Below are 25,000 nucleotides of genomic sequence, written 5' to 3' on the forward strand. Positions count from 1 at the left end.
TGCGTGTATATTGTGTGTGTGTGTGTGTATTGTGTGTGTGTATTCTGTGTGTGTGTGTATTGTGTGTGTGTATTGTGTGTGTGTATTGTGTGTGTGTATTGTGTGTGTGTGTGTATTGTGTGTGTGTATTGTGTGTGTGCGTGTATATTGTGTGTGTGTGTGTGTGTGTATTGTGTGTGTATTGTGTGTGTGTGTGTGTATTGTGTGTGTGTATTGTGTGTGTGTATTCTGTGTGTGTGTGTATTGTGTGTGTGTATTGTGTGTGTATTGTGTGTGTGTGTGTGTGTATTGTGTGTGTGTATTGTGTGTGTGTGTGTGTGTGCGTGTATATTGTGTGTGTGTGTGTGTATTGTGTGTGTGTATTGTGTGTGTATTGTGTGTGTGTATTGTGTGTGTGTATTGTGTGTGTGTGTGTGTGTGTGCGTGTATATTGTGTGTGTGTGTGTGTATTGTGTGTGTGTATTGTGTGTGTGTGTGTGTATTGTGTGTGTGTGTGTGTATTGTGTGTGTGTATTGTGTGTGTGTATTCTGTGTGTGTGTGTATTGTGTGTGTGTATTGTGTGTGTGTATTGTGTGTGTGTGTGTGCGTGTATATTGTGTGTGTGTGTGTGTTCATGGTGTGTGCAGGACACTCTGGTCTCTGGCTGTTCCTCAGGTTCTCACATTCAGACACATATTTGGCAGCAAGTCTGCTTTGATTTCTTTATCATTTAGTGTAGAAAAAGCTGCTCTTAGAGTCTCAGGAAAGCCTCTCAAAATTTTAGCTTTGTATTTCTTCTTGGCATTTCCAGTATTTATGTGATCTGGATAGTTGATAGCGAGGGTGCTAAAGCTCTGTCCCTCAGGTATTTCAAATGCAGCCATTTTGTCACGGTCACTGCTAGCTGTGCCTCTGTTTAGCAGCTTCTTGATATTTCTGTTAGCAAATGTGATAAGAAATCAGTGCCTACCTCTCTTATTGAGATTTCTTTTTTTAGGGCCCGAGCACCGAAGGAGCGAGGCCAGAGGCCAGAGGCCAGAGGCCAGAGGCCTTGCACCGTAGGTGTGGAAGCCCTATTGTTTTCGTTAGAATTGTATATTTATTTATTTTTTTAGTTTTTTCAACCTTTCGGGGCATTTTGGACCCCTTAACATGCTCAAAAACTCTTGAAAATCAGCAGACAGGTTGGAATCTGTGGCCATTAGGACATTACCGTGGCTCGGCCCTGGGCATGGCACACACCCGTCACAGCGCCCCCTGGAATATCTTGCTGCATAGCTGCTACACACTTGCACGTATCCATGTAGAAGTTGGTACAGACTTAGATCTCACTGAACTGAACAACTTTCACACTGCATGTCATTAAGTCTAATCCACAGGAAATGAGGTATTTTGAGTTGTTTACAAAACGCACCCAATGGAATTTGAAATACTCCTCCTAGGGAATTGATACAACCGCCACCAAACCCAGGCTAATATGATCTCAAGACACTGATACAACCGCCACCAAACCCAGGCTAATATGATCTCAAGACACTGATACAACCGCCACCAAACCCAGGCTAATATGATCTCAAGACATTATTATAACCGCCACCAAACCCAGGCTAATATGATCTCGACACTGATAATGTAAGTTGATGAGGGATTTTTGATCTCAAACGGTTCAGCCATGAGAAGCCCTTAAACTTGTGGCGAATAAAAGGAAACAGGAAGTGGCTAATAACTTCTGTGTACATTAAGTGATCTACATGAAACCTTAGGATTATGTTAAGAGAAGAAAGCTGATCACATGGCCATGACACCTGTGAGTCTCGGTCATAGCGCCACCAACTGGCAGCAGGAAGTGTGTCACTTTTTGAAATCTGTAATATTTTCTCCCTTCCTTTCACCTGATTTGGTTGAAAATCAGTCAGAATAATGTCAGGACATGGCTGATGTCAAACTGTGAAGGAATTTGTGATATTGTGAATGATGTTGCTAATGTTTCAAAAATTTTTACCTAGAAAGAACAACTGGTTCTGAGTGATTCTGCTTAGTTTCATGATTTTGTGACGCTCAAATGGCTCACAACAAATTTTTACGTTTATCAGACCATTGACTGGACATGGTTTTGGCCTGACTCCTGCAGTACTAGACTATGTCCACTAGAGGCTCTTTCCCCTTTAGTATGATGTAAAAAAAAAAATAGTATGATGTAAATTATATTAGTATAATATTATCATAATATCATCATATATATCAATCTATAATGTATAGCAATAAATTTAGTAATACAATATTTATACAAATTTGTCTTTTCCTGAAATGTTCTGGGTGACTGTGTATATATATATATATATATATATATATATATATATAAACTGATATAGTAATATAGTTTAGTTTAGTTATTTCATTACACCCAAACTGTCCCTTTTGTCCTTATATAGTTTAGAAGGAAAGTCAGTCTTCGTTTTCCCCTCAGTGGATTTTGCTGTGATCACTTTCAGTACACCCAAATTGTTACTCTTGTCCTTTTGGTATTTCCCTTTTTAATGCCTGTACCCACTGTGCTCACTGTGTCTGGTGCGCCTGGGCAGCAATGGCCCCGTGTAGTGATGACCCATAGTGCGAGCGCCCGTCATTGCTGCTTGCAGCTATATTTTTATTTTATAATTTTTGAAAGTGGTTTTCTTCTCTTCCTCAGGTTTCTCTTGTTCTTCTTTTAGTTGGTTTTCTGTAGTTGATCTGGACAAAATAATTTTTGTTTGTTTATAATAATGTTTGTTTTTTTTCTCTTGTTTGAGTTGTCAGTGTGTTCTCTGTGTGTTAAGCATTAAATTTACATCTTTCTTCTCTTACCTCTCTACTTTAAACTAACAAAATTTTAAGTTTGTTTAGGAGCTCATGTTTCTCATGTCTCCCAATAGAATGTCTCTCTCTCTCTCTCTCTCTCTCTCTCTCTCACGCTCTGTCTCTAACACTCCCCCCCCCACACACACACATATTTCCTCAGGTCATATCTGATTGATCATGGTCAGTGTGTGGTCATCACCCTGCAGTATGATTCCTGCTGTAATCAGACAAACCAGCGACTCGTTCAGCAGATTCATCACAGCTCAGTGTTTAATTTTGTTTCTTATATATAAATATAAGAATATTTCTGCCTGATGTTGGAGTGGGACGTCCTCCCAGTGTTCAGGTGATTAGTGCTTCTGGCTGTTATGCTATTTTCTGATGAAGTCTTTATTTATTTGTAATGATTGTAATGTTTAGTATTTATTTATTATTTATACAAACTGATATTTATTAGACGAATTGGTTTTAATTCATGTACTGATGTTTTTTAACAAATCTCATAAGTCTTTAGATGGCTGCTGTTGCCTCTGGAGGAAAGTGTTTCATCTAAAATTCATTAATGAGTGCAGTCTCTGGTGACTTCTAGAGCTTCTGAAAGAGAAGAGGTGTTTAACAACAATTACTGTGAGATCTGAATGACTCCCTAGACCTCCATACAACACACACACACACACACACACACACACACAGATTCAAGAAATCTGCAGCAAATACAAACCCTACACATAGCAAGAAAATTCAGACAAAAATTCAGATCTCTAAATCGGTCACATAGTTCTCTTTTAATTAGAAATTTATTGCAAATATAGAAATAGATCTTTTGTACAGAAGTGGGAGGGGACAGTGTTACATGTCAGTAACAGCAGAAGATATCGGTGTGGAAGGAACGCAGTTTCAGAGAATTTGTTTCTCTCATCAAACCCAGAAAGTTCTTTTGGAGAATCTCTTCAGTTAAAGAAAGAAAAAGAAAAGAAATGTACAGAGTCGATCTGAACGAACTCACTGTTAATGAGACTCATTAGAAGTGTCAGGAGGCTGTGTCGGTTCTGTCTGCTCTCACATGGTACGGTTCCACATGTTGCCATGGAAAAGCTTCGGTTCACACTTTCAGGACGAATCACAGCACATCATTAAAGGTAGGAAAAGTAAAAGCAAGTCATTATTAATAATCTGTTCTTGGCACGTTTATAGAAAAAAAGACAGATTTCTTCTCCTGGTGTGTAAATGGTGAGTGGGATGGTGAGCTGCACGCTGAAGAACACACACTTCCTGTCATATACAGGAAGTTAGATCTAATTTATTTCAGTAAATCTCAGTGGGGTTTTAGATATCGTATCATTAATCTGACGAGTGACAGGACACGTGACGGAGAACATGAGCGTAATCGTGATCCTGATGGTGTAATTATGTTCCTTAAATCTGTTTATTGGTGTTTATGAGGAGAAGGATAAATAAGAAGGGTTTCCCAGCATGCACTGGTGATGTCCTGCAGAGATCAGCAGCATGACACTGGTGAGGGCTTCAGGTCTGCAGGGCTTCAGGTTCTGTGTGTGTTCTCTGTTATACACGTTTTCTGAATTAAATGCTGCAGTAGTGTGATTTGCTTTTCAAGACCAAATAACAGATCGTCTGAAATATCTGTGAAACATTTAGAGCCTCTTCTCAGTTTTACGCTCCTTCACTCGGGCTCATGTGGTTTCTCCACCTGAAGCCAAACAATCATCTCTGCAGAACTACAGAAGCCCCTGGGGATGCTTTAACACTGATGTGCTGTGCTCGTGTGTGTGTGTGTGTGTGCGTGTGTGTGTGTGAGGTTGGTTTCAAGGTTACTGTAGTGGACGTGCCACACACACTGATGTATTGATCAGGAGCCAAACTGCAGGTGTTGACATTTGATATAGATGAAAATAACTGTTAACACTCAGTGTGTGTGTGTGTGTGTGTGTGTGTGTGTGTGTGTGTGTGTGTGTGTTAAGGGAAATGCAGTGATTACAGTGAACTGAAGAACATGTCGCTTTGGCACTAAACGGCAGTAAAAGAAGTTACTGGTCCTCGGGAATGTTTTGCAGGAGAATCTGAGATATTTTCCAGATGGAAGCAGTTCCTGCTCCTGTGTGATTCCCAAAGCTTTTCCACAGCAACACCTCCGGGAATTTTCCCTCACAGCTCTCTCAGTGAGCAGTCATGATGAGAAGAGGAAAGAGCTGGAGTGAGCTCATCACTACACATCAGAGATATAAAAACAAATCTACACCTTCAGACTTAATCTTAAGTTCCAACAAATAATTCAGTTCCTAACATTTTTCACACACACATCCATTCAGTATACACAAAGATTTAAATCTTTTCCTGGAAAATACAGCAAGTCATGCAAATAGAACTTTTTTCTCTACCCTCAAACCTGTGGAAAAAAAAGTCACAGAGCAGCCGTCCACATCACTTATACAACATCATAACGACCCTAAACTCTGACCCCGCCCCTGACTCACACCCCGCCCCAGACTCGGACCCCGCCCAAACAAAACAATAAAATTGACACCTAGAATTCAAGCTCAGTATAAAAAACATCCATTAGAGAATTTTTTTGACAAATACAAAATTCACAGATCTAGCTCATTGTCTGTTATACACTAGTCCCCTTCTTTGGAATTGGAAATTAAATTTCTGAGGTCAAATAATATCAGGGAAACATGGAGAATTTGGAGAAGGTTATTGTTTGATTCCTGAGCCAGAGTTGAAGCTCAAATATTTGCTCTCCTGCTGAAGAGACTGAATCGGTGAACATAAGCCGGTGGAGAAGGAACACGCGGCATGAACTGGACATCCAGAGCCTTATTTACAGACGTCTTCCTCACGCTCTCCAGCTCTCATACACACACAAATTTCCAAAAAAAACCCCAAACGAACCCTAGCATGTTGGAGCTCCATCACACGCTACTTCAGGAAAAAGATTTTCCAGAAAAAAAGTAGAAATCATTATATAAAGAGGTTTTAAATGCAGCCTCCTGAAACACCGCCTCCTCACCCACCCACTGCTGGACGCTCGCTCGGCATGCCAGCGTGAGGTGTTAATCCTCCGCACCACTGCGCTTCCTCAGGAATACGGATCTGCTGCAGGGAAGAGGTGACATGGAGAAACTTTCTGTAACTTCTCTCAAAAACACTTTCCTCTATCGTTCTATCAGCTCCATCCAGAGGAATCTGCTGAATTTCTGTATTATATCTGAAACCACACCAGAGTTTCTTCTTCACACACGTGTTTATGTAACTGTGGGAAACAGCAGAGCCCAGAGTGTGTGTGTAGTAGTGTGTAGAGGTGTGTGTGTGTAGTAGTAGTGTGTAGAGGTGTGTGTGTGTAGTAGTAGTGTGTAGAGGTGTGTGTGTGTAGTAGTAGTGTGTAGAGGTGTGTGTGTGTAGTAGTAGTGTGTAGAGGTGTGTAGTGGTGTGTGTGTGTAGTAGTAGTGTGTAGAGGTGTGTGTGTGTAGTAGTAGTGTGTAGAGGTGTGTGTGTGTAGTAGTAGTGTGTAGAGGTGTGTGTGTGTAGTAGTAGTGTGTAGAGGTGTGTGTGTGTAGTAGTAGTGTGTAGAGGTGTGTGTGTAGTAGTAGTGTGTAGAGGTGTGTGTGTGTAGTAGTAGTGTGTAGAGGTGTGTGTGTGTAGTAGTAGTGTGTAGAGGTGTGTGTGTAGTAGTAGTGTGTAGAGGTGTGTGTGTGTAGTAGTAGTGTGTAGAGGTGTGTGTGTAGTAGTAGTGTGTAGAGGTGTGTAGTGGTGTGTGTGTGTAGTAGTAGTGTGTAGAGGTGTGTGTGTGTAGTAGTAGTGTGTAGAGGTGTGTAGTGGTGTGTGTGTGTAGTAGTAGTGTGTAGAGGTGTGTGTGTGTAGTAGTAGTGTGTAGAGGTGTGTGTGTGTAGTAGTAGTGTGTAGAGGTGTGTGTGTAGTAGTAGTGTGTAGAGGTGTGTGTGTGTAGTGGTGTGTGTGTGTGTGTGTAGTAGTGTGTAGAGGTGTGTGTGTGTAGTAGTAGTGTGTAGAGGTGTGTAGTGGTGTGTGTGTGTAGTAGTAGTGTGTAGAGGTGTGTGTGTGTAGTAGTAGTGTGTAGAGGTGTGTGTGTAGTAGTAGTGTGTAGAGGTGTGTGTGTGTAGTAGTAGTGTGTAGAGGTGTGTGTGTGTAGTAGTAGTGTGTAGAGGTGTGTGTGTAGTAGTAGTGTGTAGAGGTGTGTGTGTGTAGTGGTGTGTGTGTGTGTGTGTGTGTAGTAGTGTGTAGAGGTGTGTGTGTGTAGTAGTAGTGTGTAGAGGTGTGTAGTGGTGTGTGTGTGTAGAAGTAGTGTGTAGTGCTGTGTAGTGGTGTGTGTGTGTAGTAGTAGTGTGTAGTGGTGTGTGTGTAGTGCTGTGTAGTGGTGTGTGTGTGTAGTAGTGTGTAGTGGTGTGTGTGTGTAGTAGTAGTGTGTAGTGGTGTGTGTGTGTAGTAGTGTGTAGTGGTGTGTGTGTAGTACTGTGTAGTGGTGTGTGTGTGTAGTGGTGTGTGTGTGTGTGTAGTAGTAGTGTGTAGTGGTGTGTGTGTGTAGTAGTAGTGTGTAGTGGTGTGTGTGTGTAGTAGTAGTGTGTAGTGGTGTGTAGTGGTGTGTGTGTGTAGTAGTAGTGTGTAGTGGTGTGTGTGTGTGTGTAGTAGTGTGTAGTGGTGTGTGTGTGTAGTAGTAGTGTGTAGTGGTGTGTGTGTAGTAGTAGTGTGTAGTGGTGTGTAGTGGTGTGTGTGTGTAGTAGTGTGTAGTGGTGTGTGTGTAGTGCTGTGTAGTGGTGTGTGTGTGTAGTGGTGTGTGTGTGTGTGTAGTAGTAGTGTGTAGTGGTGTGTGTGTGTGTAGTAGTAGTGTGTAGTGGTGTGTGTGTGTGTAGTAGTAGTGTGTGTGTGTGTGTGTAGTAGTGTGTAGTGGTGTGTAGTGGTGTGTGTGTGTAGTAGTAGTGTGTAGTGGTGTGTGTGTGTAGTAGTAGTGTGTAGTGGTGTGTGTGTAGTAGTAGTGTGTAGTGGTGTGTGTGTGTGTAGTAGTAGTAGTGTGTAGTGGTGTGTGTGTGTGTAGTAGTGTGTAGTGGTGTGTGTGTAGTGCTGTGTAGTGGTGTGTGTGTGTAGTAGTAGTGTGTAGTGGTGTGTAGTGGTGTGTGTGTGTAGTAGTAGTGTGTAGTGGTGTGTAGTGGTATGTGTGTGTGTGTAGTAGTAGTGTGTAGTGGTATGTGTGTGTGTGTAGTAGTAGTGTGTAGTGGTGTGTGTGTAGTGGTGTGTGTGTAGTGGTGTGTGTGTGTAGTAGTAGTGTGTAGTGGTGTGTGTGTGTAGTAGTAGTGTGTAGTGGTGTGTGTGTGTAGTAGTAGTGTGTAGTGGTGTGTAGTGGTGTGTGTGTGTAGTAGTAGTGTGTAGTGGTGTGTGTGTGTGTGTGTGTGTAGTAGTGTGTGTGTGTAGTGCTGTGTAGTGGTGTGTGTGTAGTGGTGTGTGTGTGTAGTGGTGTGTGTGTGTAGTAGTGTGTAGTGGTGTGTGTGTAGTAGTGTGTAGTGGTGTGTGTGTGTAGTAGTAGTGTGTAGTGGTGTGTGTGTGTAGTAGTTGTGTGTAGTGGTGTGTGTGTGTGTGTGTAGTAGTAGTGTGTAGTGGTGTGTGTGTGTAGTGCTGTGTAGTGGTGTGTGTGTGTAGAGTTGTGTGTGTGTGTAGTAGTGTGTAGTGGTGTGTGTGTAGTAGTGTGTAGTGGTGTGTGTGTGTAGTAGTGTGTAGTGGTGTGTGTGTAGTAGTGTGTAGTGGTGTGTGTGTGTAGTAGTGTGTAGTGGTGTGTGTGTAGTAGTGTGTAGTGGTGTGTGTAGTAGTAGTGTGTAGTGGTGTGTGTGTGTGTGTAGTAGTGTGTAGTGGTGTGTGTGTGTGTAGTAGTAGTGTGTAGTGGTGTGTGTGTGTGTGTGTAGTAGTGTGTAGTGGTGTGTGTGTAGTGCTGTGTAGTGGTGTGTGTGTGTAGTGGTGTGTGTGTGTAGTAGTGTGTAGTGGTGTGTGTGTAGTAGTGTGTAGTGGTGTGTGTGTGTAGTAGTGTGTAGTGGTGTGTGTGTGTAGTAGTAGTGTGTAGTGGTGTGTAGTGGTGTGTGTGTGTAGTAGTAGTGTGTACTGGTGTGTGTGTGTGTAGTAGTGTGTAGTGGTGTGTGTGTAGTGCTGTGTAGTGGTGTGTGTGTGTAGTGGTGTGTGTGTGTAGTGGTGTGTGTGTGTAGTAGTGTGTAGTGGTGTGTGTGTAGTAGTGTGTAGTGGTGTGTGTGTGTAGTAGTAGTGTGTAGTGGTGTGTGTGTGTAGTAGTTGTGTGTAGTGGTGTGTGTGTGTGTGTGTAGTAGTAGTGTGTAGTGGTGTGTGTGTGTAGTGCTGTGTAGTGGTGTGTGTGTGTAGAGTTGTGTGTGTGTGTAGTAGTGTGTAGTGGTGTGTGTGTAGTAGTGTGTAGTGGTGTGTGTAGTAGTAGTGTGTAGTGGTGTGTGTGTGTGTAGTAGTGTGTAGTGGTGTGTGTGTGTGTAGTAGTAGTGTGTAGTGGTGTGTGTGTGTGTGTGTAGTAGTGTGTAGTGGTGTGTGTGTAGTGCTGTGTAGTGGTGTGTGTGTGTAGTGGTGTGTGTGTGTAGTAGTGTGTAGTGGTGTGTGTGTAGTAGTGTGTAGTGGTGTGTGTGTGTAGTAGTGTGTAGTGGTGTGTGTGTGTAGTAGTAGTGTGTAGTGGTGTGTAGTGGTGTGTGTGTGTAGTAGTAGTGTGTACTGGTGTGTGTGTGTGTAGTAGTGTGTAGTGGTGTGTGTGTAGTGCTGTGTAGTGGTGTGTGTGTGTAGTGGTGTGTGTGTGTGTAGTAGTGTGTAGTGGTGTGTGTGTAGTAGTGTGTAGTGGTGTGTGTGTGTAGTAGTGTGTAGTGGTGTGTGTAGTAGTGTGTAGTGGTGTGTGTGTGTGTAGTAGTGTGTGTGTGTAGTGGTGTGTGTGTGTAGTAGTAGTGTGTAGTGGTGTGTGTGTGTAGTAGTAGTGTGTAGTGGTGTGTGTGTGTGTGTGTAGTGGTGTGTGTGTGTGTGTAGTGGTGTGTAGTGGTGTGTGTGTGTGTGTGTAGTGGTGTGTGTGTGTGTGTAGTGGTGTGTAGTGGTGTGTGTATGTGTGTAGTAGTGTGTAGTGGTGTGTGTGTGTGTGTAGTGGTGTGTGTGTGTAGTGGTGTGTATGTGTAGTGGTGTGTGTGTGTAGTGGTGTGTGTGTGTAGTTTATACACTGTTTCCAAATAAAACAGGATTGTCAGAATGTTAAAAGTAGAATGAAGGATGTGTCTGAGGCTGAAGGTGATGAAGGTGAAGCTTGGAGAGACGTCGGGTCATTACAGTAAACACACTCAGAAGGGGCAGAACTTTTAAAATGAACATTAAAGGATAATTAATGTGAAGCGGTCATCACGCCTCATCTTGTAATCAGGGTGCACAAACTTCTGCACTCAAGCGTACTGAAATGAAAGGGTTTGTGTGTTTTCTGTATCGTTTCTACAAATTAGGATTTAAATTAATTTTAAAGTGATTAAAAAGTCCAAAAAGTTGTTAGCTCTAACTGAGGACACTCTGGGATCGGGGCTGAAATTGCAAAAGTTCTGAAACATCTGAAAACTCGGATCAATCTCTCGATCCGGCTGCGAGGGGAAGCGGAGAGGGAATAAGTCCTGGTCTATTCTTCAGGCTCTGAGAGCTGTGATAGAGTCGAGACTCGGCTCGATATCTCGCTCAGCGCAAAGGCGATGAATGTCACGCTGTACAATAGCAGCGAGCGTGAGATCACAGCGGCTTCACTCAGCTCACCGATGGAGTTAATTGAGAAGCGGCTAATGGAGAGGGAAGAGAGAGGGATTAGTGATGGCGTGGTGTGAAGCGGGGGGTTAGTCCTGCTGCGGGGAAGTGGATTTCATTTGTGCTGTGGACAAAACTCAGAGTCTGTGGAGTACAGAGGTGAGAAATCATCAAAGAGAAGACTAGTCTGAATGTCTCTCTGTCTGTCTCTCTCTGCCTTTCTCTTTGTCTGTCTGTCTCTCTCTGCCTTATTTCTCTCTGTCTGTCTCTCAGTCTCTCTCTCTATGACTCTCTTTCTCTGTCTCTCTTACTGGCTCTCTCTCTGTCTGACTGTCTCTCTCTCTCTGTCTCTCTCACTCTGTCTGTCTCTCTCTCTCTCTGTCTCTCAGCCTCTCTTTCTCTCTGTCTCTGCCTCTGTTTCTCTCTCTGACTCTCTCTCTCTGCCTCTCTGTTATCACCTGAGCAAGTCTCTGCATGTTTGTTGTTTACACGTCCTCATGTCTTCAGCTCACATCAGATTATTTATCATCTCTCTGCACTTCACTTCACTTCACTCATCTCATTCCTCCTGATGTCAAAGTGTTTCCCGCTTCCCTCCTCTCAGTCTTTCTAACCATCTCTCCATTCCCCATGCATTCTCTGTCTCTGTCTCTCTCTCCCTCTCTCTCTCGCTCTCTCTCTCTCAGAGCCTGATAAAAAAGATTTACTCCTCAATTAGGCTATCAAAGCTCTTGAGTGCTGAGAGCTCGGGCTGTGTGCTGATTGGCCTGATCCTTCTTGCCTCTGGCTTGAAAAGACTCCATTTATCCGTCCTGTGTTCTGTCCCACTTTACTTTCCCACCGCATCCTCTAACACACCCACACATCTGATGAGAAACCGAGAAGCTTGCTGTAAACATCAGAAGGAAATACGGCCCTCGGTCAGAGGGATACTTTTCTTCAGGGCTTCGCTGAGAGAGAGGAGTTTAAACCTCTATAAAAGAATCCCAATTATCGTGGCTTCAGGAAAATCCTCAGCTTTTGATTTTAAACAAAGAGCGAATTAAGACTTTAAAGCTGTGAAGTTCAGCGTTCACTTTAGTGCCAATCAAATCTAATCAAAACATTCAGTCCCAAGACACAGCCTCTAATTATCCTCATCAGTCTAAACAATAAAGATTTTTGTGTCTCCAGCTCGGGCCCTTAGCACAGAAGCGTGTGATGATGCTGAGAACTTTTTCACTGTAAACGTTATTATTTGTATTAAATGAGGATGAACATTGTATTTCTCAGCACTGACTCTGCTTCCTCTCTTCACACTGAGCTGCTTCTATACACTGACACAGATAAGGAGCTTATAAAGTGTTATAAACTGCCATGGAAGATTAATCCACTTTTTTACTTTATTCACTCTTACAGTGATTACTGTCACTCCGCTCCGGATCCTGCACACGATTTCCACTGAACCGACTCATCAACCTCATCAGAGCAACAGTTAGCTCTTAAAACAGCTGAAATCTGTCAATACCTCAACCTTGTCTCTCAACCTTGTCTCTCAACCTTGTCTCTCAACCTTGTCTCTCAACCTCGCCTCTCAACCTCACCTCTCCCCTCGTCTCTCAACCTCGCCTCTCAACCCCGTCTCTCAACCTTGTCTCTCAACCTCGCCTCACCCCTTGTCTGTCAACCCCGTCTCTCAACCTTGTCTCTCAACCTCGCCTCTCCCCTCGTCTCTCAACCCCGTCTCTCAACCCCATCTCTCAACCTCACCTCTCCCCTCGTCTCTCAACCTCGTCTCTCAACCTCGCCTCTCCCCTCGCCTCTCAACCTCGCCTCTCAACCTCGCCTCTCCCCTCGTCTCTAAACCTCGTCTCTCAACCTCGCCTCTCCCCTCGTCTCTCAACCTCGCCTCTCAACCTCGCCTCTCCCCTCGTCTCTAAACCTCGTCTCTCAACCTCGCCTCTCCCCTCATCTCTCAACCTCGTCTCTCAACCTCGCCTCTCCCCTCATCTCTCAACCTCGTCTCTCAACCTCGCCTCTCAACCCCGTCTCTCAACCCCGTCTCTCAACCTCGCCTCTCCCCTCGTCTCTCAACCCCGTCTCTCAACCCCGTCTCTCAACCTCGCCTCTCAACCTCGCCTCTCCCCTCGTCTCTCAACCTCGTCTCTCAACCCCGCCTCTCCCCTCGTCTCTCAACCCCGTCTCTCAACCTTGTCTCTCAACCCCGTCTCTCAACCTTGTCTCTCAACCTCGTCTCTCAACCTCGCCTCTCCACCTCGCCTCTCAACCTCGCCTCTCCCCTCGTCTCTCAACCTTGTCTCTCAACCTCGCCTCACCCCTCGTCTCTCAACCCCGTCTCTCAACCTTGTCTCTCAACCTCGTCTCTCAACCTCGCCTCTCCCCTCGCCTCTCCCCTCGTCTCTCAACCTCGTCTCTCAACCCCGTCTCTCAACCTCGCCTCTCCCCTCGTCTCTCAACCTCGTCTCTCAACCTCGTCTCTCAACCTCGCCTCTCAACCTCGTCTCTCAACCCCGTCTCTCAACCTCGCCTCTCCCCTCGTCTCTCAACCTCGTCTCTCAACCTCGCCTCTCCACCTCGCCTCTCCCCTCGTCTCTCAACCTCGTCTCTCAACCTCGCCTCTCCCCTCGTCTCTCAACCTCGCCTCTCCCCTCGTCTCTCAACCTCGCCTCTCCACCTCGCCTCTCCCCTCGTCTCTCAACCTCGCCTCTCCCCTCATCTCTCAACCTCGCCTCTCCCCTCGCCTCTCAACCTCGCCTCTCCCCTCGTCTCTAAACCTCGTCTCTCAACCTCGCCTCTCCCCTCGTCTCTCAACCTCGCCTCTCAACCTCGCCTCTCCCCTCGTCTCTAAACCTCGTCTCTCAACCTCGCCTCTCCCCTCGTCTCTCAACCTCATCTCTCAACCTCGCCTCTCCCCTCATCTCTCAACCTCGTCTCTCAACCTCGCCTCTCCCCTCATCTCTCAACCTCGCCTCTCAACCCCGTCTCTCAACCCCGTCTCTCAACCTCGCCTCTCAACCTCGTCTCTCAACCTCGCCTCTCAACCCCGTCTCTCAACCCCGTCTCTCAACCTCGCCTCTCCCCTCGTCTCTCAACCTCGTCTCTCAACCCCGCCTCTCCCCTCGTCTCTCAACCCCGTCTCTCAACCTTGTCTCTCAACCCCGTCTCTCAACCTTGTCTCTCAACCTCGTCTCTCAACCTCGCCTCTCCACCTCGCCTCTCCCCTCGTCTCTCAACCTTGTCTCTCAACCTCGCCTCTCCCCTCGTCTCTCAACCTCGTCTCTCCCCTCGTCTCTCAACCTCGTCTCTCAACCTCGCCTCTCAACCCCGTCTCTCAACCTCGCCTCTCAACCCCGTCTCTCAACCTCGCCTCTCCCCTCGTCTCTCAACCCCGTCTCTTAACCTCGCCTCTCCCCTCGTCTCTCAACCTCGTCTCTCAAACTCGCCTCTCCCCTCGTCTCTCAACCTCGCCTCTCCCCTCGTCTCTCAACCCCGTCTCTCAACCTCGCCTCTCCCCTCGTCTCTCAACCTCGTCTCTCAACCTCGCCTCTCAACCCCGTCTCTCAACCTCGCCTCTCAACCCCGTCTCTCAACCTCGCCTCTCCCCTCGTCTCTCAACCTCGTCTCTCAACCTTGCCTCACCCCTCGTCTGTCAACCCCGTCTCTCAACCTCGTCTCTCAACCTCGCCTCTCCCCTCGTCTGTTAACCCTGTCTCTCAACCTCGCCTCTCCCCTCGTCTCTCAACCTCGTCTCTCAACCTCGCCTCTCCCCTCGTCTCTCAACCTCGCCTCTCAACCTCGCCTCTCCCCTCGTCTCTCAACCTCGTCTCTCAACCTCGCCTCTCCCCTCGTCTCTCAACCTCGTCTCTCAACCTCGCCTCTCCCCTCATCTCTCAACCTCGTCTCTCAACCTCGCCTCTCAACCCCGTCTCTCAACCTCGTCTCTCAACCTCGCCTCTCCCCTCGTCTCTCAACCTCGCCTCTCCCCTCATCTCTCAACCTCGTCTCTCAACCTCGCCTCTCAACCTCGTCTCTCAACCTCGCCTCTCAACCTCGTCTCTCAACCTCGTCTCTCAACCTCGCCTCTCCCCTCGTCTCTCAACCTCGTCTCTCAACCTCGCCTCTCCCCTCGTCTCTCAACCTCGTCTCTCAACCTCACCTCTCCCCTCGTCTCTCAACCTCGTCTCTCAACCTCGCCTCTCCCCTCGTCTCTCAACCTCGTCTCTCAACCTCGCCTCTCCCCTCGTCTCTCAACCTCGTCTCTCAACCTCGCCTCTCCCCTCGTCTCTCAACCTCGTCTCTCAACCCCGTCTCTCAACCTCGCCTCTCCCCTCGTCTCTCAACCCCGTCTCTCAACCCCGTCTCTCAACCTCGCCTCTCCCCTCGTCTCTCAACCTCGTCTCTCAACCTCGCCTCTCAACCCCGTCTCTCAACCTCGCCTCTCCCCTTGTCTCTCCCCTCGTCTCTCAACCCCGTCTCTCAACCCCGTCTCTCCACCTCGCCTCTCCGCTCGTCTCTCAACCCCGTCTCTCAACCTTGTCTCTCAACCTTGCCTCTCAACCTCGCCTCTCCCCTCATCTCTCAACCTCGTCTCTCAACCTTGCCTCTCAACCTCGTCTCTCAACCTCGCCTCTCAACCTCGCCTCTCCGCTCGTCTCTCAACTCCGGCTCTCAACCTTGTCTCTCAACCTCATCTCTCAACGTCGCCTCTCCCCTCGTCTCTCCCCCTCGCCTCTCCCCTCGTCTCTCAACCTCGTCTCTCAACCTCGCCTCTCCCCTCGTCTCTCAACCTCGTCTCTCAACCTCGCCTCTCCCCTCGTCTCTCCACCTCGCCTCTCCCCTCGTCTCTCAACCCCGTCTCTCAACCCCGTCTCTCAACCCCGTCTCTCAACCCCGTCTCTCAACCTCGCCTCTCCCCTTGTCTCTCAACCCCATCTCTCAACCCTGCCTCTCCCCTCATCTCTCAATCTTGTCTCTGAACCTCGCCTCTCCCCTCGCCTCTCAACCTCGCCTCTCCCCTCGTCTCTCAACCCCGTCTCTCAACCTCGCCTCTCCCCTCGTCTGTCAACCTCGTCTGTCAACCTCGTCTCTCAACCTCGCCTCTCCTCTCGTCTCTCAACCTCGCCTCTCAACCCCGTCTCTCAACCCCGTCTCTCAACCTCGCCTCTCCCCTCGTCTCTCAACCCCGTCTCTCAACCCCGTCTCTCAACCTCGCCTCTCCCCTCGTCTCTCAACCTCGTCTCTCAACCTCGCCTCTCAACCCCGTCTCTCAACCTCGCCTCTCCCCTTGTCTCTCCCCTCGTCTCTCAACCCCGTCTCTCAACCCCGTCTCTCCACCTCGCCTCTCCGCTCGTCTCTCAACCCCGTCTCTCAACCTCGTCTGTCAACCTCGCCTCTCCTCTCATCTCTCAACCTCGCCTCTCAACCCCGTCTCTCAACCCCGTCTCTCAACCTCGTCTCTCAACCTCGCCTCTCAACCCCGTCTCTCAACCTCGCCTCTCCCCTCGTCTCTCAACCCCGTCTCTCAACCTCGTCTGTCAACCTCGCCTCTCATCTCATCTCTCAACCTCGCCTCTCAACCCCGTCTCTCAACCTCGTCTCTCAACCTCGCCTCTCAACCCCGTCTCTCAACCTCGCCTCTCCCCTCGTCTCTCAACCCCGTCTCTCAACCTCGCCTCTCAACCTCGTCTCTCAACCTCGCCTCTCATCCTCACCTCTCCCCTCATCTCTCAACCTCGCCTCTCCCCTCGTCTCTCAACCCCGTCTCTCAACCTCGCCTCTCACCTTGTCTCTCAACCCTGTCTCTCACCTCATCTCTCACCTCTTCTCTCAACCCTGTCTCTCACCTTGTCTCTCACCTCACCTCTCAGTGCCTCAGTGTCTCGGGCACCGTTCTGTCTTTATATTTCACCCTGTCAGTGATGTTGTTCTTTAAACAAAAAAAAATTTAAACAAAAAAAAAAATCTCATTTAAGACAAAAATATTTACTGAAATATTCTGATGTAGATCTATAGAATACAATTTTCTGGATATCTTTTCAGTCTGAGAGCACATTTCCTTCACACTGCTCCTGCTGACGGACCAGTTCATGAATCAGACTTTAGATAAGTTTACACTAATTAGCAAACAAACCTGGGTGGATTTTCTTGTTTTATATTTTAGTCATGTATTCGATTCACAGCCTCTTTCCACTCCAAGTAAATTTCACTCCCTCAGTTCAGCTTCCTGTTTCTGAAATTGTGTATCACATTTTTACTTCATGCATTCTGCTGTGTTTTCTCACCACACACACACACACACACACACGTCATTATTCTGCTTTTATCTGAGCTGTGAGAAATGCACTCATTCTTTAACACATAACCGGCTGTAATTGTAAGACTCTCGGTTTTGACCCTGACCAGTGAGGAAGGTTGTGTTGTTCGGGGAAAATGAGCCAAGCCTCAAGCGTGTAATTATCATCTCAGTGTTACAGAGCAGAAAACAAACTGTTGACATTTGACCAGATTGAGTAATTAACCACTACAAACATTCCCAGGTGAACACTCAGACTTCTCTCAGGCCAAAACATGACGTATAAATCAGATTAGCAAAAACAACACACTGATCTAGAAATCTAGAAAACTAACAGCAGGTAATTGGAGCGAGTACTGCGAGGTTTAATCAGTACTGCGAGGTTTAATCAGTACTGTGAGGATTAATCAGTACTGTGAGGATTAATCAGTACTGCGAGGTTTAATCAGTACTGTGAGGATTAATCAGTACTGCGAGGTTTAATCAGTACTGTGAGGATTAATCAGTACTGCGAGGATTAATCAGTACTGTGAGGATTAATCAGTACTGTGAGGATTAATCAGTACTGCGAGGTTTAATCAGTACTGTGAGGATTAATCAGTACTGCAAGGTTTAATCAGTACTGTGAGGATTAATCAGTACTGCGAGGATTAATCAGTACTGTGAGGATTAATCAGTACTGTGAGGATTAATCAGTACTGCGAGGTTTAATCAGTACTGTGAGGATTAATCAGTACTGCGAGGTTTAATCAGTACTGTGAGGATTAATCAGTACTGTGAGGATTAATCAGTACTGCGAGGTTTAATCAGTACTGTGAGGATTAATCAGTACTGCGAGGTTTAATCAGTACTGTGAGGATTAATCAGCTGAGTCCAGGAGGAAATCTGCAGAGAAAATGCCATATAACGTGTTATCTGGACCATGTGTTTAAATGAGAAAATGTTAAAGGTTCTTTAGCAGGAGAGCACTGACTGAACATCTCACAACCAAAAGAAACAATCCATATACATCTTTATGAATAATTATTAGTTTAAAATAAAATCATCTTCAAAGAATGAAAATTATTTTACTGATCATCAGATGTGAATTAACTTTAGGAACAGAGAACAGACTTTTACAGGAAGGACAAGTGAGAAGGGAAAAGAGACAGAAAATAAAGGGATCTATCCGACAGTGGTGTGTGAATAATATGAACTGAAGTTGGTTTCTCAGCAAAGGAACAGAAATAAAGCAGGAATGAAGATGAGGAGGAAGTTTGTCACAGTAAGCCTCCGGTAGCAGTACATCCTCATTCTCACTCATCACACGGCTGATGAACGGTGGATGATTATTCGTTTGTTTACTCGTTTTTGCTGATGATTGTGTGTGTGTGTGTGTGTGTGTAAATCCCTGTTTAGATACAGGGCTCTCTTCATATCCACGATGCTCGCCCCTCCTCCAGGGGTGAACTTTTATGGGACACTTTTGTAAACATTTCATGTTCAGGAGCGAACCTTACTTCCAGCTCACACACCAGCGACTGCTGAACTCCAGAAGGAGAGCGCGAGAGATCATTAGCCGACTGCATAAAGATTGAGATGAATGTGCTGTATTTACACCAGTGCGAAGGACAATTCACACCAGACATGTGTATCACAACAGGCACATTTATATAACATCTAGAATTCTTTTCCACTCATATCACACCCTTCTTCTGAAGCTCTGAGGTGACGTGGTTATTTTTCATTATATGCGGTCACACTTAATACCTTTATTTCATGGCCAATGGGCTGTGTTGTAAATACAACTGCGCAGCTTTTGCTGTTCTCGTTCTCTGTCTTTCTTTAACACTGTCCTAACTTAAGCTGTTGGTTTCTGATAACACTCCTGTTTGAATTCGGGGTAAGATCTCATGCTCATGATGCAACACCAAACCAAACTAAAGAATACAGTATGTAAAGGAAGTGCTGGATGAACGGCGATGATGTGAAGGAGTTTGTGAGTTCAGAAGACATCTCCCTGATGATGGATCCTGTGAATAATCAGTGAGTGCTACTGAGAACATAAACATCTTACTGCTATTACAGACTTCATCCTATATCTATGAAAGGACTTCTTTGTTAAAAACTGTGCTAGTTGATCATATTTATCAGATATTTCATCATCATTATGATTATCATCATCCAGGATGTTAGAGGACATCACAACATTATAATATAACATTAAGGCGCCGCTCTCAGGATGAAGTACGCTGCTTGTACACTGTTGATACACACTCACTATATTAATCCCTCCACGTCACTAATCTAATTTTTTGGCTTATGAAAGCATGACGTTTAGGTTAAACGAGGGGAGAGAATGAGGAGGACAGAGTGATCCTTATTAATCAAATTAGAAGTCATGACAGTTAACTCCCACACACACTTCACAAAATAACTTTGGTTAATTGCTAATTAATTAACCTAATCAAACTGGACATTAATTAAATAAGGTCTGTGAATAGAGGGGTGTGTGGAGGGGCTGGAGGTGGAGTTAGGGAGCTTGTCGTTTACAGTTTATTGAGGAGTTTTATATGTGTATTTAATAAGAGCTGGTTCTGTTTGTTTATCTGTACAGTGGTGTTGTAGTGGTCCTGACCTGAAACTGAGTTTTCCTTTATTTAAATATTGTCCTGTTCATTCAGTTGGCAAAACATCCTGACACTGCTGAAGATCTCGGGTGTTTCTGCTGGATTATTTTTCATATTTTGTCCTCCTCCTCTCATTTTTTTTTGAGACCCTATTGAAATGGAAATGTGGCAGCTCTGGAACCCGAGATGAAAAAGTCTGGTTTTGGCAGCTTTATATAAAATCAGCGCAGCCTCCGAACACACACACACACACATGGTTAATTCAGAAATAAATGCAATGCCGGTGAATCACGTGGGAGACGGAATACATGCACAGGGTTTCAGAAGCTGAATGAGAATTCGGGATATAGAGGTCTCATCATGGGTATAAACAAAGGATTCACAGATGAATGTGGGGCAAACATGATTATTTTATAAAAATGTTATGCCCTATGGAATGACTTCATCAAACACAAGTCAGCCTCAGCTTATGGGTCTAAAATTAGATTTAAATAATGCTACCATAGACATGGGCTGTGTTGTGATTCTCTCTCTCTCTCTCTCTCTCTCACTCTCTCTCTCTCCCTCCCTCCGGCTCTCTGATGACTCATCCTGTACAACTTGTCCTCAGACCCTGACAAACTCAACCTTGCTTTGTACACACTAGCCATCCTTCTGGCTACATCTCCGCAGAGGATCTTCAAATGATTCAGGCACTGTTAAGCTCAGTGCTTTAGATCCCCACTGCTTCATAGCTCACAGCTTCTGCTGTGCTGACACACCTTTCCAGTAGTCCAGGATGTCATGTAGGTCCTCCCCCTTTGCAAACTGGACCTTCTTGCGCAGTGCATTTCCAGCTGTAATGTAACAGGACTCCTCGCGTGGACCCTTTCTATATGGACGGAAGCGCTCCCAGATTCGCAGTGTGCTCTCGGAGGAATACTCCGGACTGGACGAGTACCCGGAGTAACTGTGTTGGTGGGGCGAGAGCTGAGAGTAAGAAGCAGCGTCTCTCTTGGCACGCGACAGGGGTTTGAGGAAAGAGGCTCTTTGTGCAGGGGAACCATGGGAGCCCTCGTAATAAAGGGCAGGGACCGAGTGACGGTGCTCTGCACAGTGGAAGTCTGGATGTACCTCCAAGTGTTGCTGAAGGCTCACACCATCCACAGTGACTCCATCCATGTTACAGCCTACACCACCACCACCAACTAAGGGTAGTCTATCCAGAGGTTCCCCACAGCGAATTGGGCTTCCCTTCTCAGGATACTGACAGGGATCAGGACTGCGTGGTTCAGGCACATCCAGGCTGTACACCCGAGCTTTTCCACCCACAGGACCACAATGCTTCTTAGAAGAGCTGACAATCACAGCTGCATCGGCACTCATCTGTCGCTGAATAGGTCTAACTGCTGTGGCTGGTGGCGGTGGACGGTATGGTGGTGAGACAAAGCCTCCTCCTGTAATCCCTGGCCTTTCAGAAAGAGGAGTTGTTAGAGGCAGAGGAGGTGGAGGCGGGATTTTTGGAGAGGGCAGGACCTGACAGGCCTCACTGACACCAGGTGAGAGTGGTATTAGCCCCCTGGTGATGGAGGAGGTGCTACTAGGTGGTGGTGAAGTGGGATTTCCACTCGATGTAGCGGCAGAGGACACTGCAGCTGCTACAGAGTCGAGTTTAAGTGCATCAATGCAGTTATTAATGATCTGGTTAACCTTATCAACCTCCATTGCAATAGTAGAGATCTCGGATGCTGACCCTCGACCATCATCACCATCTGAGTCATCTCCCAGGTCACTTCCATCTTCCTCCATTAGGTCTTCTGCTCTAACAGGCTGCCTTACTCCATCTCGCCCTCTCTCATCTCCTATGCCTGAAGTCCTAACATCCATGTAGTTGCCCTTGGTTGCCATTGCCTCAGAGAAGGCCGTAGCCAGCTTCTCTACTTGAGGAATGGTGGAGAGACGTGAGGAACTAGTGTTACCAGGCCCATGACCCAACATGCCTGAACCAGAGGAGGACAAGGGAAGCTTTCCATGGTGATGCTGGTGGTGGGCCTGATCATGGAGCTTCTGCACTGCTGTTGGATCACTGGTAGCTGCAGCTGCAACCTCAGGTCCATACCGCATTTCTAAAATGGTCTTTTTCACACAAATTGATTTCTCTTTTTCTTCTTGTCTACGACGCCTCCTCAAACAGTAATATACCAGACCAAGGACAATTAGCATCCCAAACAAGCAGCCCACAATGGTCATAATGTAATGTGTGGTAGTGGATGGGGTGGGTACTAAGTCATCTGTAGTAGAAGTCCGAGTGGAAAACTGAAGACATGTGTGGTTAAAACGCTGTGAGTTGCGTATAGAGGCCACACAAAAAGTGTAGTTGGTGTTTGGTATGAGCTTGTTTAGCTTAATCAACTCCTTCTTGTTTTTCAGGTTCATTACGTCAGAAACAAAGCTCTGATTGTACTGTACTAAGATATACATCTTACTATAGGGACGCGGTATCTGCACGAGCAGAGATGCTGAAGAAAGAGACACCTGTTGAAGTGTGATACTGGGGCTGAATGTGTTCTCAGAGGAGGATGAGGTTGTGGGCTGATGGTACGGTCCAATACGATCAAACATATCGGGCCCCATGCCTGAGGAATCCAAATCTGGTGGCAATGAAGTCATCCCTGGAATAAACACTCCATCTCTGCACATGGAGGCGAGGATGTTGAGAGCACTTCGACCAGGTCCTCCGACAGGACTTAGCAACGGGTAGCCAAAAAGCTCCCGTGGAGTCTCACACTGTAATCGATCATAGGTGTGTGTGACATTGTTGAAGGCCTCCAGCCAAACAAGGAAGGTGTAGAGCTCACAGCCACAGTGAAACGGGTTCCCTGCCAGCTCGCACACCATCAGCCTTCCCAACACTCTGAACGTGGATGAGTCTAATCGAGCCAGCTTGTTAGAGGACAGGTCCAGACTGCTGAGGCTGGGGCATTCCCAGAAGGCATTTGTGGCGATGACTTCGATGAGATTGTGCTGCAGGAAGAGACACTGTATGCGTCCCAAGCCTCGCAACATGCCTTCCGTCAGATTGGTCAGTTTGTTGTAGCCCAGCTGCAGCACCTGGAGGTTAGCCTGGCCAGCGAAGGCACCATCCTCAATGTAGGAGATCTCATTCTTGGTCAAGTTGAGGTCTGTCAGGTTTGTAAAGCGGCTTAGTGACGAGAAGAATATAGCCTTGAGCTTGTTCTCATTGAGCCGTAAATCATGCACTGTGTTGTTGATGTGCTGCGGGATTGTCTCATACGGCGGCTGGTTCTGACTGCAGATGGCCAGCCATACGTAGCCCTTATCCCCCTCGATGAGCCAGCAGTCACCACAGGCGAGGTCTGGTGCTGAAAATAGCAGGAGAAGAGAAGGAAAGAGCAGAAGGGCAATGCTGGCAGCGGACGGGGCATATGACTTGGTCTTCATGATGAGGAGAAATTGTGGAAAAAGATAGTAGATAGTCTCTAGTCCATAAAGTAGGCAGGAAGAAGTAGGCACTCGTTCTGTACAGTCACTGCTGAGGGCACGCCATGGGCTCTAACACATTTGCCATATTATCTGTTTTGCAGTAGGATTGCAGTCCTGACTCTCATTAGGCTGCCACATCGTCTCCTCATGGGATCAGATCCTGGCCTGAAGTGGGTTTCTCTGTAGAATGAAAAGAAAAGAAAAGAAAAGAAAAGAAAAGAAAAGAAAAGAAAAGAAAAGAACAGGGGTGTAAATAGTGGAAAGTAGAAAGCCAGAATTTATCATACTCATGTCCAGACAAGAGCTTGATTTTTTTTAATATCACAGCTGCTTATTTATTTATAAAATGAAAATTGCATTGTGCTCACTGTAGAATGTCAGAGTAATGAATCTCATAAATATGGAGTAGCACTTTATGACATAATGCTAGTCACTTCACTGATACCTGCTGGCTACTGATCTCTCCGTCAGCCTGAAGCAGTATTTTATCACTCTGAATGTGATGAACTCTTATTAGTAACACCGGCACTGAGGACTTGTTTCGAACATGTCTGTAGTTATAATCTCATATTTTTTTCCAAAATAATTAAATTACTCAGACTACACCATCTCCCCTTTAACTTTCATTTGTCCTACTTATATCTAGATGTGTTTGGCAGGTAAATCAGACAAGGTGTTTGCTAAATGGGGCTCATCCATATTTCTGTGCCACCTGTTTCCCACCATGATCCTGAACTCAGGAGGACTTTCAGACATGACACACGTCATTAATCACCAGATGGAACAAGGTCATTTTCTCTGTCACATACAGCCCCGATTCCGTCCCACACACCTCATTCATTCTGCACACAGAGACAATTGACTGGAATTATCCATTAACCAAGAGATTAAAAATGTTCCTGAAGTACAGAATTCTGTTTTCCTCAGAAAGTGGAACAGACTGATGTCCAAACTCCCAGCTCCTTTAATTCTCCTCAGGGTTTGGAGTAACGTTGGTGCTACATGTACAGATGTTGCTCTGAATTTAACTTCAATAAAAAAACAGTTTAAACAAAAAGACAAACACAAATGCTGTGAATTATAACTGAAGTTTTGGCACAGTGTAACGTTGTCTCAGATCTCTGGGTTTTTATGTCTGTACTGGAGGTTATCTCTCTCTCTCTCTCTCTCTCTCTCTCATCTTTAAGGCCACAGGAGATATGAACTGGTTTGGTGTTCCACATACTGAGGCCAAAAAAGGAGCTTTAATTAGGGCCTGGGCTCAGAAACATGGTGAGGTACATCCCAAAGAGATGGACAGAGTATTTGCATGTGTGTGTGTGTGTGTGTGTGTGTTTAGAAATACTGACAGAACTGGAGTATGAGAACCAGAGAGGGGTTTTTACCTAAAGAACTCTCAAAAAGCTTTTTATATCAAAAACACGTTTCCACATAAACACCTAATCCAGTAACCCAGCTTTCTTCTATAAATTTAGTATTAATGCAGTTTTATTTCCAAACTATATTTCACCATCATCATATTCAACATCATCATCATCATCATCCTCATTATTATTAAACATCATCATTATCAGCAGCATCATATTCAGCATCATCCTCATCATCATCCTCATCATCATCATCATCCTCATCATCATCATCATCATCATGTCGAGGGGGGTAGGGTTGTGTAGAGTAATATAAAGTAATATAAATGTTAAAATTGCACATGAAGCACAGATTAATGATCATCTTCATCTTATTTTTACAGAGGAACAAAAACGTGACAAGATGACTCTAATAATTATAGCCAGGACATGAAAGGTATATATATATATATATACATCACAGCTCACACACACACACACACACATTTTATCTGGTTTTCTTTCTGACATTTCCCCAGGCCCTGATGCAGAAACATCCAAACAGTTTTGCATCACTGCTTTGTGTTTTTAGAGAAACAGAAACTGTGTGTGTGTGTGTGTGGTGGGGGGATATGTACCTACATATGTACCCCCCCATCTCTCGGTG

At 45.9% G+C, this 25,000-nt stretch overlaps 1 protein-coding gene across 6 annotated transcripts in view; it reads right to left on the reverse strand.

The window, feature by feature from the left end:
• Positions 1 to 25,000, reverse strand: part of LOC131365701 (protein phosphatase 1 regulatory subunit 29) — a 107,712-nt gene that overhangs the window by 10,554 nt on the left and 72,158 nt on the right. For 3 of the 6 annotated variants that reach the window (XR_009206732.1, XM_058409472.1, XM_058409460.1), the window contains one exon: positions 20,266 to 23,167. Coding sequence is in view for 3 of the 6 variants with exons in the window: in XM_058409472.1 (XP_058265455.1) it covers positions 20,266 to 22,945 (2,680 nt within the window). In the remaining 3 variants the exon portion in view is untranslated. Of the gene's footprint in view, positions 1 to 13,822; positions 13,838 to 15,112; positions 15,136 to 15,536; positions 23,168 to 25,000 lie in introns of those variants that run through there. The other 3 variants (XR_009206735.1, XR_009206737.1, XM_058409480.1) reach the window with 3 other exon arrangements.

This window comes from Hemibagrus wyckioides, linkage group LG02, assembly GCF_019097595.1.
Source record: "Hemibagrus wyckioides isolate EC202008001 linkage group LG02, SWU_Hwy_1.0, whole genome shotgun sequence".
NCBI lineage: Eukaryota > Metazoa > Chordata > Actinopteri > Siluriformes > Bagridae > Hemibagrus > Hemibagrus wyckioides.